This window comes from Schistocerca americana, chromosome X (genome assembly GCF_021461395.2).
Source record: "Schistocerca americana isolate TAMUIC-IGC-003095 chromosome X, iqSchAmer2.1, whole genome shotgun sequence".
Taxonomy (NCBI): Eukaryota; Metazoa; Arthropoda; class Insecta; order Orthoptera; family Acrididae; genus Schistocerca; species Schistocerca americana.
In genome coordinates this window covers 138,462,451-138,476,679 of record NC_060130.1, presented here as the reverse complement: position 1 = coordinate 138,476,679, position 14,229 = coordinate 138,462,451, and the positions used below count along the sequence as shown (strand labels likewise).

General features: G+C 37.6%; 1 protein-coding gene across 6 annotated transcripts in view; it reads left to right on the top strand.

The window, feature by feature from the left end:
• Positions 1–14,229, top strand: part of LOC124554929 (polyhomeotic-proximal chromatin protein) — a 313,908-nt gene that overhangs the window by 277,301 nt on the left and 22,378 nt on the right. For all 6 annotated transcript variants that reach the window (XM_047128622.1, XM_047128624.1, XM_047128623.1 and 3 more), the window contains 2 exons: positions 10,014–10,126; positions 12,960–13,200. In XM_047128622.1, coding sequence (XP_046984578.1) covers positions 10,014–10,126; positions 12,960–13,200 — 354 coding nt within the window. The remainder of the gene's footprint in view (positions 1–10,013; positions 10,127–12,959; positions 13,201–14,229) is intronic.

Genomic DNA, 14,229 nt, shown 5'->3' with positions numbered 1-14,229 from the left:
ACGTTTGTATTCCTTTTTGCCTGCTTCATTTACTGCATTTTTATATTTTCTCCTTTCATCAATTAAATTCAATATTTCTTCTGTTACCCAAGGATTTCTACTAGCCCTCGTCTTTTTACCTACTTGATCCTCTGCTGCCTTCACTACTTCATCCCTCAAAGCTACCCATTCTTCTTCTACTGTATTTATTTCCCCCATTCCTGTCAATTGCTCCCTTATGCTCTCCCTGAATCTCTGTACAACCTCTGGTTCTTTTAGTTTATCCAGGTCCCATCTCCTTAAATTCCCACCTTTTTGCAGTTTCTTCAGTTTTAATCTACAGGTCATAACCAATAGATTGTGGTCAGAGTCCACATCTGCCCCTGGAAATGTCTTACAATTTAAAACCTGGTTCCTAAATCTCTGTCTTACCATTATATAATCTATTATAACTCGTATCTGGTCTCAAAATATTTTATTGTGGGCTTGTCGGAACTTCATTCCCGCACTTGTTCTAGATTGATACATTTTGTAACACGTTGCAATTCTTGAAACGGCATTCAGTTGCCAGTCTGAAGTGCCTTCGTCGATCGTCGTCATTTGACCAAGGTTCTGTCACATCATTAAAGACTGGAAAATCTCTGTAGACTTCTAACAAGCTCTCCTCCTCTGTACAACGCACGTGAAGAATCAACTAGTCAGTTAATTGTGAACGCAGTCTTTCCTGGGCAATTTATTTGGTGGTCTTGTAGATTGTGCCTCATAAATACTTAGTGTGTTGGCTGCTGAATTTTCCGTGACTGGATGTAGTGCTTCTATTCCAGAAACTTGAGTGCTGGTCGGTGGAGTGGCGTCAGCAGTTACAGCTAGTGTACTACCAGCCAGTAGTGTCATTTTGTTGCTTGACTGTAGCCTTCGTTCCAGGGTACATCTAAAAGGTTTAGAAGCAATTTTCAGTTAAGTTTACGTATGGCGATGCTATTTTACCTTTGTAGGGTTCATTGTGGGTTTGCACAGCGCATGTTACATTAACAAGCAATAACTCTAGTTTCCCGAGCGCACAAATTTTTCTTGGAGTAAATGTCAGCCTTCCCAGTAGCCATTGGATGGAACAGCTGGCGCGTGCGGCGTGTGACACAGAAATTTCTCTCTGAGCAGGTCGCATTATCCACTGGCTTTTTCACTTGCTCTCCATGCGTAATAGAAAAATCTGTCCGTGCTGGTGTCGACACAGATTAAAGTAACAATTCTGGACTAACTGATGCTTTTCTCAATTATTGTCGTGCTGCCTTACTTCAGTATGAGTTACGTTAACACTTTATTTATTTCTCTGTGGCGAAACGAAACACGCGTACTTCTATTTTTAAATAAAAATGGTTAAGATTTCCGGCTGAAGCTTTAGGATTTTTAATTTATTTCTGAGAAAGAATGGATCCAATTACAAGTTTACAAGTTAGTGGCAGTCGACACAAGGGAACTGTCGTGCACGTTTTTTGCATTAGCAAGGGAGGAAACTGTCACAGTGTGATTTTTATGAGCTGACGGGGAGGAGAGGATAAAATTGCATCTTTCTAAGTTTTAACACATCAAAAGGTGACGTAAATTCCAGCGAACTTAAACAACCGATGACACACGCAGGATTCCTCAAAATAAGTAAAATTGCCCTGACAAAACTCTTCAGGCAAGATGCGAACATGAGAAATAATTTATTTCATAACATTTCATGACACTGAAAACAATATCATTATTTCAGACGAGTAACCTTGCTACTATGTTCAGAAGACGCGGGAGTGTGACATGTGTGTTTTCCTGAGAGCTACTGTTCACGAGCAGAGGCCGCGTCCTTGGAAGCCCAGTAAACCTGTTTTTGCTGTTTCGAAGAACTTTCTTGCCAAAAGGGTTTTTCTCCAGTTGTCATTACTAATATACAACAAAATAGTATGCTGCTAACGTAGATCCATTAGACTCAAATTTGAGCAGACATGATTTATAGTATCGGCCTACTACACGGTGTGCTGTTAAAATATACATCCCAATTTAAGTGAAACTTGTCATGCACCTAGTTATTAATTAAATATAACTTCAAATGACAGGATCGATTGTTACGAAGTATCAGGAAGTATATTAACTTTGCCTGTGAAGTTGACGAAAACTCGTGATTCCAAGGGTTAAGATCCTTGCTTCCTGTCCGCCTTTCTGGCTTACATGTGGTTTTAGTTGTCATAGCATAGTTCAGAAGTTAGAAATTTCTAACCATGGATAAAGAGTTACAAGGAGGAATGGACACAGGTATTAAAGAAGCTGTGGACGAGATAAAAAGAGCTGTGGGCACAGAAACTGACGAGTCTGATATTGATGATTCCATTGATAGTGAGGTGGAAGACTCTATTGATAGCGAGGTGGAAGACTCTATTGATAGCGAGGTGGAAGACTCTATTGATAGCGAGGTGGAAGACTCTATTGATAGCGAGGTGGAAGACTCTATTGATAGCGAGCCAGAAGAAGCTATGGACACCGTAATAGCAATGTATGCCGTTAGTGGAAAAGCCACGGGCTCTGCTATTGGAAACGCCAGCAGCAGCGATACAGAAACCACCGATTTTGAAGAAGCAGGCGACGAGATAGGTGAGAGAAGCTTTTCTCCAACATTTTCTCCGCCTGACAGATACGATAGAACACGAGGTCCTCTTAGGTCGCAGTAAAAAAAAAAAAAAAAAAAAAAAAAAAAAAAAAAAAAAAAAAAAAAAATCCCTGCTTGCATTTGTTTAACGCACGTTAAATTAGTTCATTAGACAACAGAGCTAATAATTCATTGGTAGAAAATGCTAGAGCAACTAATTAGTAGTGCTGTTACGTCATTGACCTTGAACGGAGCAATAGCGAATCCCGAATTGGAGGAGGAAATATCACTTCAAAATTTACAATTAAATGAAATAAGTTTATCTGAATAATTATAGAGATAATTAAATTGAACCTGATTTTACATTCTGTTTTAGTTGGTCTTTTAATCAAAAGCAGAAACTGCTTAATGAAAAGTCTAGCTTCCTGTCATGTTCCTTGCTTAATTTTAAACTTATGGATGCATGTTACTTGATGCTGGAACTCTGGCTTTATTGTTATAACAATGTAAATCTGTTTTTATGTTTTGTAATTCTTAGGCTTGCACATGGTACTAAACTGAAAAGCAAAATCTTTTGTTTCCTTGTGGATACTTTTAAACAGTGTTTCTGTACAAATAACACTGAAGAGTCAAGTTGCAGATGTGTGTCAAAAGAAGTAGCCAATGTGTACACACACACACACACACACACACACACACACACACACACACACACACACACCCCTAGGTGGTTCTATTAAGAAAGTTGGCAACCAATAAATCCTTTATGCCTCTCTTAAACACAGTATTATTGGCCTTGGCAGCCAGACAGTGGTTGTGTGTGTGTGTGTGTGTGTGTGTGTGTGTGTGTGTGTGTGTGTGTGTCCAAATTCAGGTGGTGGCCTTTTGGTCAAAAGCTTACATGTTTAGCAGTCTTTTTGTTGTGGCTGTCTGCAGCTCAGCCTATCCACTTCCTCTATATGGATTTTCCATTATGTGATTTTGTTATTGGCAGTTAAATTTTTTATGGCTGCTGGCAAGTTATTGAAAATGTCTACCTGAATAATAGACACCTTTTTGGACTAATGTAAGTGACTTAATATCTTTGTAAAGATTTTTCTAGTATTGATTTCATGAACAGAGCTGTTGGTTTGATAAAAAATATTAATTTTTTAATATTTGACAAACTTCATTAATGAATAAATATATTGGGAAACAGTAGTTACAATCTGTAGTTCCCTAAACAGGCCTCTGCGGGGTGTCATGAGTTCACAACACAAATAAAGCTTATTCTACGCGTTTGGACCGGATAACTTTAGTTTGGCTTGACAAGTTACCCCAAAAAACAATGCCATATTATGACAATATGGAATGAAAGTAAGCATAACATGCAAACATTTTCAGTTTTATATCCCCTATGTCTGACAGCATTTGCATTGCGACAGGGGATTTGTTCAGGTGTTTCAACAGTTCAGTGGTTTGCTCTTCCCAGTTGAATTTATTATCAGGCTATAATCCCAAGAATTTAACACTGTCCATTTCTTCTGTCTGGTGTCATGTTTTAGGCATTTACTGGTGGGAAACCTGTTAACAGTTCTATAATGCATGTAGTGTCCTCCTTCACAGGGTAGTGACATAGACTTATCCAGGAGCCAAGTATTAATATGCCTGAAAATTTCACTAAGTGACCTTTCTAAGACTACATTTGCGTTGCTATTTATTGCAATGTTTGTATCGTCTGCAAACAAAACAAACTTGACATCTGATAGTGTTAAAGATGAAAGATAATTGATGTATATGAGAAAATGTATGGGCTCTAAGATGGAACGTTTGAGGCACATGTAATTAGTTCCTAGTTGGATAATGCCCAATAGCTTACTACATCTCTCTTTCTTAATGGAACCCTTTGTTTCCTGACAGAGATATAGGATTTGAACCATTTTGCACCATTCTTGTAACACTGTAATATTCTGATTTGCTTGAAAGGACTTCGTGATTTGTGCAGTGGAATGCCTTTGACAGATCACAAAATATACCAGTAGCCTTGTAATTTATTGTATAATGAAGTAAGTACATTTTCACTGTATGTGAAAATATCAGAACCCTTTAAAAATCCAAACTGCAACTTTGACAATATTATTTGCTTTCAGATGGTTAGTGCCGTTTAAAAGTTTTACAACACTGCGCAGATCTGTTATCTATTATTTACTCTTCATGCTATTTGCCCCTCTTCATGTCTGGTCCTGTTAGTCTAATCCTCCACTGTATCTCACATTGTCTTTATTTTGTTACGTGATGTGATTATCTTTGTCTTCTCTTGCTTTGATGATGATGATGATGATTATGATGATGATGTTCCATACTCAAGGAGCATAGGGGATGATGCGGGAAACCCGCACTGCTGTGATGTCCATTTTATTATTTTGCAGTATGTCTTGTAATATGCTATATCATCATCATCATCATCATCATAGCTGTTTCTGACAGATACAGTTTGCTTTTTGTTTTAAAAGATACCTTTACTTCTTGAGTAATCAGTGGCTTCTTTGTATTTGATTAGTTTCAGAGGAAAACAGTATTCAAATAAGGTAAGTACTTTATTAACAAAAGTGTATTGTGTTTCATTCATGCCATGAATACTATACATCATTCCAGTTCATTTGTTTGAGGTGGTCCTAAAATGATCAATTTTTTAATTACTGAGTGCCCACTTGAATTCAGATGTAATAGATTTTGCATCCAGTTCAGTATTAGAATTTAACAAAAGAAGCTGCATGTCATGATCTGAGAGGTGATTGGGTATTGGTTTTGCAGTGTGAAGTTATCTGTAAGTACTCAGTATACACTTATAATTATCAAGAATTTAGTATGAAATCCTTAACAAATCTGTACCAGTGGTCATAATGATCAGAGAGGCAGAACATGTCAAATGGGTCTGATGAGTCTCTTACCTGTGCAAAAAGGTTTTTCATTAATTATACTCCTTAGTTCTCAAATATTGTTGTGTAATAATGATAGGTGGCTTTTTACCTTGACAGAGTTAAAACTGTGTGGAAATTAACTTTTGTGTGATGACTGAAAATTGTTAATGAAATGCTGTTTGTGCTGAAGCAATACGCCAGAATTGTGTCGTTTGATTTCTTTCTAAAATTCTGCTAATAAAGTATGGCACTGTAGTTCACTTTTACAGGCTAGGTTGATGACTTGACACGGATTTTGTATTAATTTTTTAGTTTTTTAAAATGAATTAAGTAATCAGTAAAACTATTGTCTTTGAATGTGGAGGCTGACTATTTCCCTTCCCATAAAGTATTCTCTCATTTTTCTCTTTTTCTTTTTTTCCCTGCATGTACAGGCCTTCTGCCAGCCACCTTCATACAAGCAAACCTAAGCAGAAGGTACATTATCACTTGCATTCATTGATGTACATTGTCCACTACAAAACAATCCTAAAACATCAACCAGTTTGCATATAAGGTCAGTACTAATTGAAGAGATGTGTTGAACCTTTTTTTACAGATGAGCAGAGGAAAAATAATAAAAACAGCAAGTCTGAAATTGTTCAGCAATGAAACCGTGTCCAAAAATATTGGAAATGCTTAAGACTATGAAAGTTGCAGTATTGTAATACTTTCAGTTATAGACACACACTTACCTGTTTTAATGAATTTCTATCATAAATAGTGTCACAAATGATAGTACAAGGCTGTATACCTCATAAAAAGATAGAAAGAATTACATTGCTTTACATACAAATAGGCAGCTGAAACATTTTGAAAATCAGAAGAGGATGTATATTTAGTGTGTGCAGTGACAGTGTAAGAGTACAAAAAATGGAATGTCCAATACTTACTAACATTTTATACATAAAGTGTACCTAACTCCTGCCCACGGAGTGCAACTCCGCAGCCATTTGTAGACTGTAATGGCTTTGCATTGCCTATTATGTAAAAGGCATATTTTTGGTCAGAGTTAATTTAGTCGCAATTGTTACGCAAAGATAAGCATGCATGTGAAATAATTTCACATATAAAAAGTACAGTACTTGCAGTGCAAAATTGGGTAGGCTATGTAAAATGATTGATAGCAGTGTAATAAAACAGAATTTTATCATATAGGCATAATCAGTTTCTTGCCCAACATTACCTTATATTTACTTCCTGACCTACCATCTATTTATTTTAAATACAATTATTACAAAGGTAAAATTTGCTACACTGTTAGTTCTTAAAAGTAGAACTCCCTATATTGTACTCCTGTCCTTTCCCCATATGGCCCTCTTCTCTTTTGTTACACGTCACATACACACACAACTCAGTTTTGGAGCCTATTATGTAAAAAGTACTAAGTGGGATACACATAATGGAAGGCTTAAAGGTGAGCACTCACTATATAGTATAGGTGAGGCATTGATTAGTTGACAGGTGCACGATTAAAGTAATTGCTTTTCCATATTCAGATACATTTTACTAATTACACACACTCCATGGAGATGAGCTTGGGTATAGGAACAAGGAAACTTGATGCTTGAATGATTCTATAGATCACTTGAATTGAACTGATGATACTCTCAAGGGAAGCTGCCCATTGCATCCCCCTCATATTTAGTGGTAAGATTGCCTAATGGATAGCCCGCCAAAAACTGAGCACAGATCGTGTGAAAACAGGAAGAATGTATACTGAATTGTGAAAAACAAGCAAAATAGAAACTGTGAATGGTCCAAGTGCAATACTTAGCAAACATCAACAGCCGCAGCGTCATGGTTAAGTTGTCATGGTGTTGGATGGCGAAGTGGATGAGCCGTGTTCATAACTGTATTGAGCCATTTATTTTTCTTTCTTTTTTTTTTCCATAACATTATGAACTGTCCTTCTGGTCACTGAAATGTTTGTTCTTTCTGTAGTGTTGGTAGTTGTCAAAGTATACATTAGTTATACAAGGGCTGAATGAAAAGTAATGCCTCCACCCTCGTTAATTGGGTTTAGATGGGAATGCTTTAATAAATCAAACTCAGAAATAATTATTAGAATAATATTTCTTAGAATGTGATCTTTAATTACCAATGTTCACTTTTCGGCATAATCACCAGCCAATTGGATAGATTTATGTTAACGACGAAAAAGTTTTCTGAAGCCATCACGGAAGAAGTCGACACTCTGTTTCCACAACCACAGTCTCACAGTTCTCTCAACATCTTCATCAGAAGCATAATGATGTCCCGCAGATAGTCTTTCATTATTGAGAACAGATAGAAGTCGGGCGGTGCTGAATCTGGACTGTATGGAGGATGTCGTACAGTCGTGAGATTCAGTCTCTGAAGTTGTGCTGTGGTGGCACATAAAGTGTGTGGTTTGGCATTGTCATGCTGCAGGGAAACATCTCCCTTTTCCTTTTGGACCCTTGGTAGCCGTTGTTTCAGAGTTTGCACCATTGTGAATACTTTGCACTGTAACAACACAGCTATTCAATGCTAAGGCTTTCCGCCAGCGGGAGCTGTTGAGAAGAGGCTACGGAACAAGCCAGTACCTGCCACATGTTGAAGAGTTACGAAGGTGGAGGCATTACTTTTCAGTCAACCCTCGTAGAATATGAGTCATGTGGTAAGAATACATTACCATCACAAGTAAATGTGATGAATAGTGAGAGCAGTATGACATAAATGTCTCACAGAAATGAAAACAACTAATAAATGGGTGTGAACTATGTTACAACAAAGGAATTAGAGTCAAAACTTCCGAAATGGAGCACAACTTCAAAAACATTAAAAACGTGTGTTTTGACAGAGCACAGAGAAACTGTGTGATTGTAAAACTGTTGCATTCATTTGTTGCAGTTTGTGTGACAAACTATTATGTTTTCATCATTTCCTTGGAAGTGATCACTTTCACATTCAACCGTACACCTAAATCGGGCAGGGAGGCATCTCTCACTCAATTACTAAGCTTACAAATTAGGTGCGTCACTAAGAGATTCCTGTCATATGACACATGTCCTGTCACTAATATGTGTATGGCATCCCAGACGTGTTTTCTGATGACTTGGTTGACTTGTCGCCTTGTCATCAAAAGTTTGTGGGTCCCGTTCAAAAGCCACTTCCTTTAAGCTGCTAATAGCATAGTTGTGCAGAATTGACTGTCATAGGTCCCTTCCTTACACCTCGTTGTTGCAAACGGACTTGCACCATGACAGACACAAATTTGAATACAGCGAACAGAAGGGAAGAAAAGAAAATTTGGTACAAGGGAGGTCTGAACACAGCTGGCCCGCTTGACAGTACAACACCGTGACCTCTTAACTACAATCCCATTGCTCTACTAGGCTGCTCTGTATTGCACTTCGTGGCCTTGGAATGTTCACTGTTTCTATTTTGTGTTTTTTTTTCACAGTTCAGTGCACCTTCTTCCTGTTTTCATGCTTGATCTGTATTCAGGTTTTGATGGGCTATCCACTGGGCCCTCTTACCATAAAATATGATTGGGGGGGGGGGGGGTGATGAGGAGTTTCCCTTGTCAGTACATGTTTGAATACAGTGATGGCAGTGTGTGAATATGCGGAATCCCACTTCATAAGTGGATACTGTGTAGGCAAGCAGTGGAGGTATTATCATGTGGGAATGTTTTACACAGTAAATGGGGGCCACACAGGAATAGTGCCATAGTTTTGCCAGTGAACAATATGGGAACCCACCTCACTTTGAGCATATGTTTGTATATCTGGAACATGTAATTGGCAAAATGTCCATTAGTAAAAAATGCACCATGCATCACTCTGAATGTTTTGAAATACTGTGATGAATACTCTATCTGCTCCTTTGCTCACCACGACTGACGAGAGAGAGAGAGAGAGAGAGAGAGAGAGAGAGAGAACATTATTTTTTGGATTTGGTTGTTACTTCTCAGTGAAAAATGTAGTCAGATACATTGAAATGTTAAGTGGGTTGGTCACCAAATTGATAGTAATGACTCCGGATGATTGAAACCACTGAGTTTACTAGCAATTATTGTTCATTCTGATTCTCCTCTGTTCTGTTATGTCACACTACTTACTTTCTTTTCAAAAAGACAAGTAATATGGCATATTTAATAACATCATATTATTTTCTGCCGGGACCATTACTTGTTTTACATCCTGAGGTTAGGTTTAGCAATTTGCAGTGTGTTCTAGTAATCCATCAATTCCATTTGTAGACATTTTTTAGTTGTTTAACTGCATAAAATTTAGTTTCATGCATCCATGTAGTTTTATATGTTGTGATGAAGACAAATTTTTAATTTATAAGAAATGCATGTTTTATATGATTTATTGTTACATGACAGAGCGAGTTACAAGAATAGAAATTTTGTGGCCATCACATTTTCTTAGCATTATAAATGTGTGCACATACTTCAAAAATATTTTTGTCATAGTAAACTTAATCCTAATTTTTAATTCCAGCTCATCCAAGCTGCATAGTCGGAAAAAACAGTGGGAAGGAAAAACCACAGTTGAGTCAATGGGTTTGCCATGGCTGTAAATTGTGTGCTTTCTGCTTTGAGACAAGTGAAAATGTGAGTAAAAAGATATGTGAATATTTATTGCTTTAATTGCTTGAAGTGCTACTTTATCTTGTTACTCAGTTCCTGTGTGGCACATTCTGTGACAGTTACAGTATCCAGAAAATTTATTCTGTTTTATCTGATCATTGCACATAAAGTTTTGAAGCATTCCAAAGTCAAAAGATTTCAGTATTTTGTCATTTTCTTTTTAGAAAAATATGTTATGAAGATTTTGAAATAAATTTCACTAATACATATTTTATACATGGAGTGTGTGTTTCCTTTGTCTTGCTCCACCGTGCTTCTTACTACTCGGTTAGCAAATCATATAAGTAGTGTTTGAAAGCAATCTTTTGCATCATCTGTAACAAGTTGGGACATTTTAATCACTTCTACAGGCATATCTGCACCTGAAAACAATTACCATGCACTTTATTCAATTTTATTGTAATTTGATGTACATATCATGCAGACTAATACTACATTAGTTGTACAGGGTGATTATAATTAAACATTCACTACCTGAGACAGTTGACCTTATAGGTACCAAACTTCATGTGAATGATGTTCAGACTTGTGTTATTAGTAGTGTTAGTGTTATGACTTCTGTTAAATGCTGGCAATTATACTGTGACATAGGGTTGAAACACAAGCATCAGTGTGCATTACAATTGCAGACAGGCAACATGAGTGTGGACAAAATGAGCAGGGCTTCACTCCTAAAGCTGTTCCATCAAAACAATGGCAATAGTGGTGCTGCTCTTTGTGAGTTATCAGTACATTAAAGAAATATGGAGACATTCTCTTTCCACACTGGGATTGAAGAACACAATTTGGAAGTTTGCATTAAATGGCGATTTGAGAATGGCTTGCCGGGAGGCTGATGGCCAATTGTGCCACAAATTTTTCAAGAATTTATTGTTACTGCGGCGAAGAATGCTGGATGCAATCTGCAATTCTCGAACAGTGCACGAGCTGTGTCATGACAGTTAAACATTCCATGGTCCACCGTTCAAAAATGCTGCGAACAGTTATGAAATGGTATCTGTAGTGGAGTTCCAGGTTGTTGTGTATGCAGGTGGCAGTCACATTAAATGACCAGAAGGAGATTTTCACTCTGCAGCGGAGTGTGCGCTGATATGAAACTTCCTGGCAGATTAAAACTGTGTGCCCGACAGAGACTCGAACTCGGGACCTTTGCCTTTCACGGGCAAGTGCTCTACCATCTGAGCTACCAAAGCACGACTCACGCCCGGTACTCTCAGCTTTACTTCTGCCAGTATCTCGTCTCCTACCTTCCAAACTTTACAGAAGCTCTCCTGTGACCTTGCACTACTAGCACTCCTGAAAGAAAGGATATTGCGGAGACATGGCTTAGCCACAGCCTGGGTAGCTCAGATGGTAGAGCACTTGCCCGCGAAAGGCAAAGGTCCCGAGTTCGAGTCTCGGTCGGGCACACAGTTTTAATATGCCAGGAAGTTTCACATTAAATGACGTTTGTAATCTGGAAAGTAAATATGGTAAACTATTAACAAATGTTTCTTGTGTAAAAATTAAATGTTTCTTTCAATGATTCTTTCAATGGTTTATTCATTATTTTCTCTTCCTCATGTCCTTACAACATTTCATTGTCTACAATCGCTTGTGATGGGGTCCCTCTCAGATCAGGAAAGTTTAATTATGACCACCCTGTACGTGCTGGTGATAGCATGCAGAGCACATGGTACTAATAATTATTGTGTAGGCTATAATATCTTAGTCAGTAAAAAGTCAGTTATTACTTCATAAGTTTTTGCATTTTTTGATATGAGGATAGTAGTGATATTTTTGGTAAATTGACATTGGTTTGCATAGTTTGTTATGCAGAATTACTTGCTGATTACAGTACGACTACCATGAAAAGAATATGCGATTTGAATCACTTTCTGAGGTTGAGCCACACAAACAAGTCAAGCAGCTTCCAGTGCCTATCCTTTGGAGGTTACTGGTGATACTGCGATGGAAAAACATCCTAATTATCATAGCGAATTGTCTGCTTTGTGTCCAATCTTTAGCTACAGTCTTCTGACCACATATTTTTTGTACCAGCGACTAAGAATTTCCAACATTTGCACTATGCCTTAGACATGATTGTTACCCATATATGGCTTTGACTAGCATGTAGGCTTCATTACAAAATGGAATAGTTACTCAGCTCGCTATATTTGTGCACTGTGGATGCCAGGTTAGTGAATTTGCTACCTTCTGCTCCTTTATTGGTCAAGGGTACCAGTGTGGTACAGTGTCGGAAGACATAATCTTCAAACTCTCAAAGTTTAAATGTGCAGAAGCATTACTAAAAAACCCTTAAGTCACTGACAAATTTGGTTTTATATCTCACCAACACATTTTTATGCATATTAAATCCAAATTTTCTCATTTATGTGCAGTATCGATCTTCTGTCACCCATTGCTTCCGTTACTCAAAGAGCACTGAGCAAAAATAATTGTATGCACACAAATAAAAACAAGTTAATGAAACAAGGGCAACATGTACTAGTTTACAATACAGGCTTTCAAAGAAGTTGCTGGGCACCCAAAGTCAACTGTGATGGCCTGGCAGATTTTGATTTTGATGTGTGTTACTCTCTAGGAAACTAGTCTTAAAAATTAGTTTTCCTTTGTTTGTGTATTCTAATAATATTTGAAGTGATCTTTTGTGAGGGCAGTCTCTAAAGTTTAAAATACGTTTTCTCTGGTATTGCAAAGCTGTGATAATGAGTCTTATGAATTATTGTCAGAATGAATGTCCAGTTCCTTTACAGGAAACTGTGTGTGGTATCTACAGTTTGTTTCTGTGTTGCAGGAAGCAATGGCAGTTTGTGTGGAGTGTGGAGATGCATACCATTTGACATGTCACAACCCACCTATAACTGAAGAACAATGGCATACTAAGTGGCTGTGTTCTTCTTGTGATGATATTGACAAGGCTGATATCAAGCCTCCTGTTGATATCAAACCACCTGTTGACATCAAGCCTCCTGTCGATATTATGCCACCTCTCGATATCAAGCCGGCTCTGGATATCAAACCAACACTATCGAAAGGTAATTCATTTGTCACCCCTTATTTTTGTTCCGTTAGCTTCCTAGTGCACCTGTTAAATGATGAAGTTGATATGACCTCTTCCCATCAAAGTTGTAGACAGAATTTCAATTTGTCACCTATGACTTAAGTGCTGTTTCTGTGTAAATATTTCCATCTGCTGTTACAAAGGGTTTATTTACTTACAATTTGCCAGTCAATTTTTGGTTCCATGTCAACAGCAGTTTAACATAGTACTGAAAGAGATTATAATCTGTATGTGTGTTGACAAGTTTGTTTGAATATGATGTCACAGTAGGAATAGCAATACTTGTTTTATGAGAAATATAGACTGCTGCTCACCATAAGAGATGATGTTGAATCGCAGACAGGAAAACCAAAGCGACTACTAAACATATAAGCTTTTGTTAACCAAAAGACCATTTTCTCTCTCTCTCTCTCTCTCTCTCTCTCTCTCTCTCTCTCTCTCTGTGTGTGTGTGTGTGTGTGTGTGTGTGTGTGTGTGTTTTGTCTACTTTAGGAGGCGGCCTTTTGGCCAAAAGCTCGCATGTTTAGCAGGCTTTTTGTTGTGCCTGTGTGTGACTTAAAATCTTCTGTACAAAGTGAGTAGCAGCATATCCTTTTCAAAATATTGTCATTATTCCATCCTGGATTATTCATTGTTTGAATACTCATTTTAATATTACAAAAGCATGCTTAAAGAAAATTGGCTAGTTGTCATTTTTTCAAAGATTTAATGCTGTTATTGTCTGTTAACAAAATATATGAAACACTGGACTTCCAGTAGGTTAGAATGCCAACACCTGCCAGAAAATCCATCTTATGTGAATGGAATGATTTTCTGCTGTCTGATGCAATTGCAAAGTGGTGGCATTAGTGATTCTTTTTGGCTTAGATTTTTCCAAAAGTAGACACAGTAGTACTGTGAAATCCAATAGCTTCGATTAGAGACTGAATGAATGAAAATTCTTGGTTGATTGTTATAGTGATTTGCAAATGCAGCTCATGTTTGAAAGAGAATATAATATTTC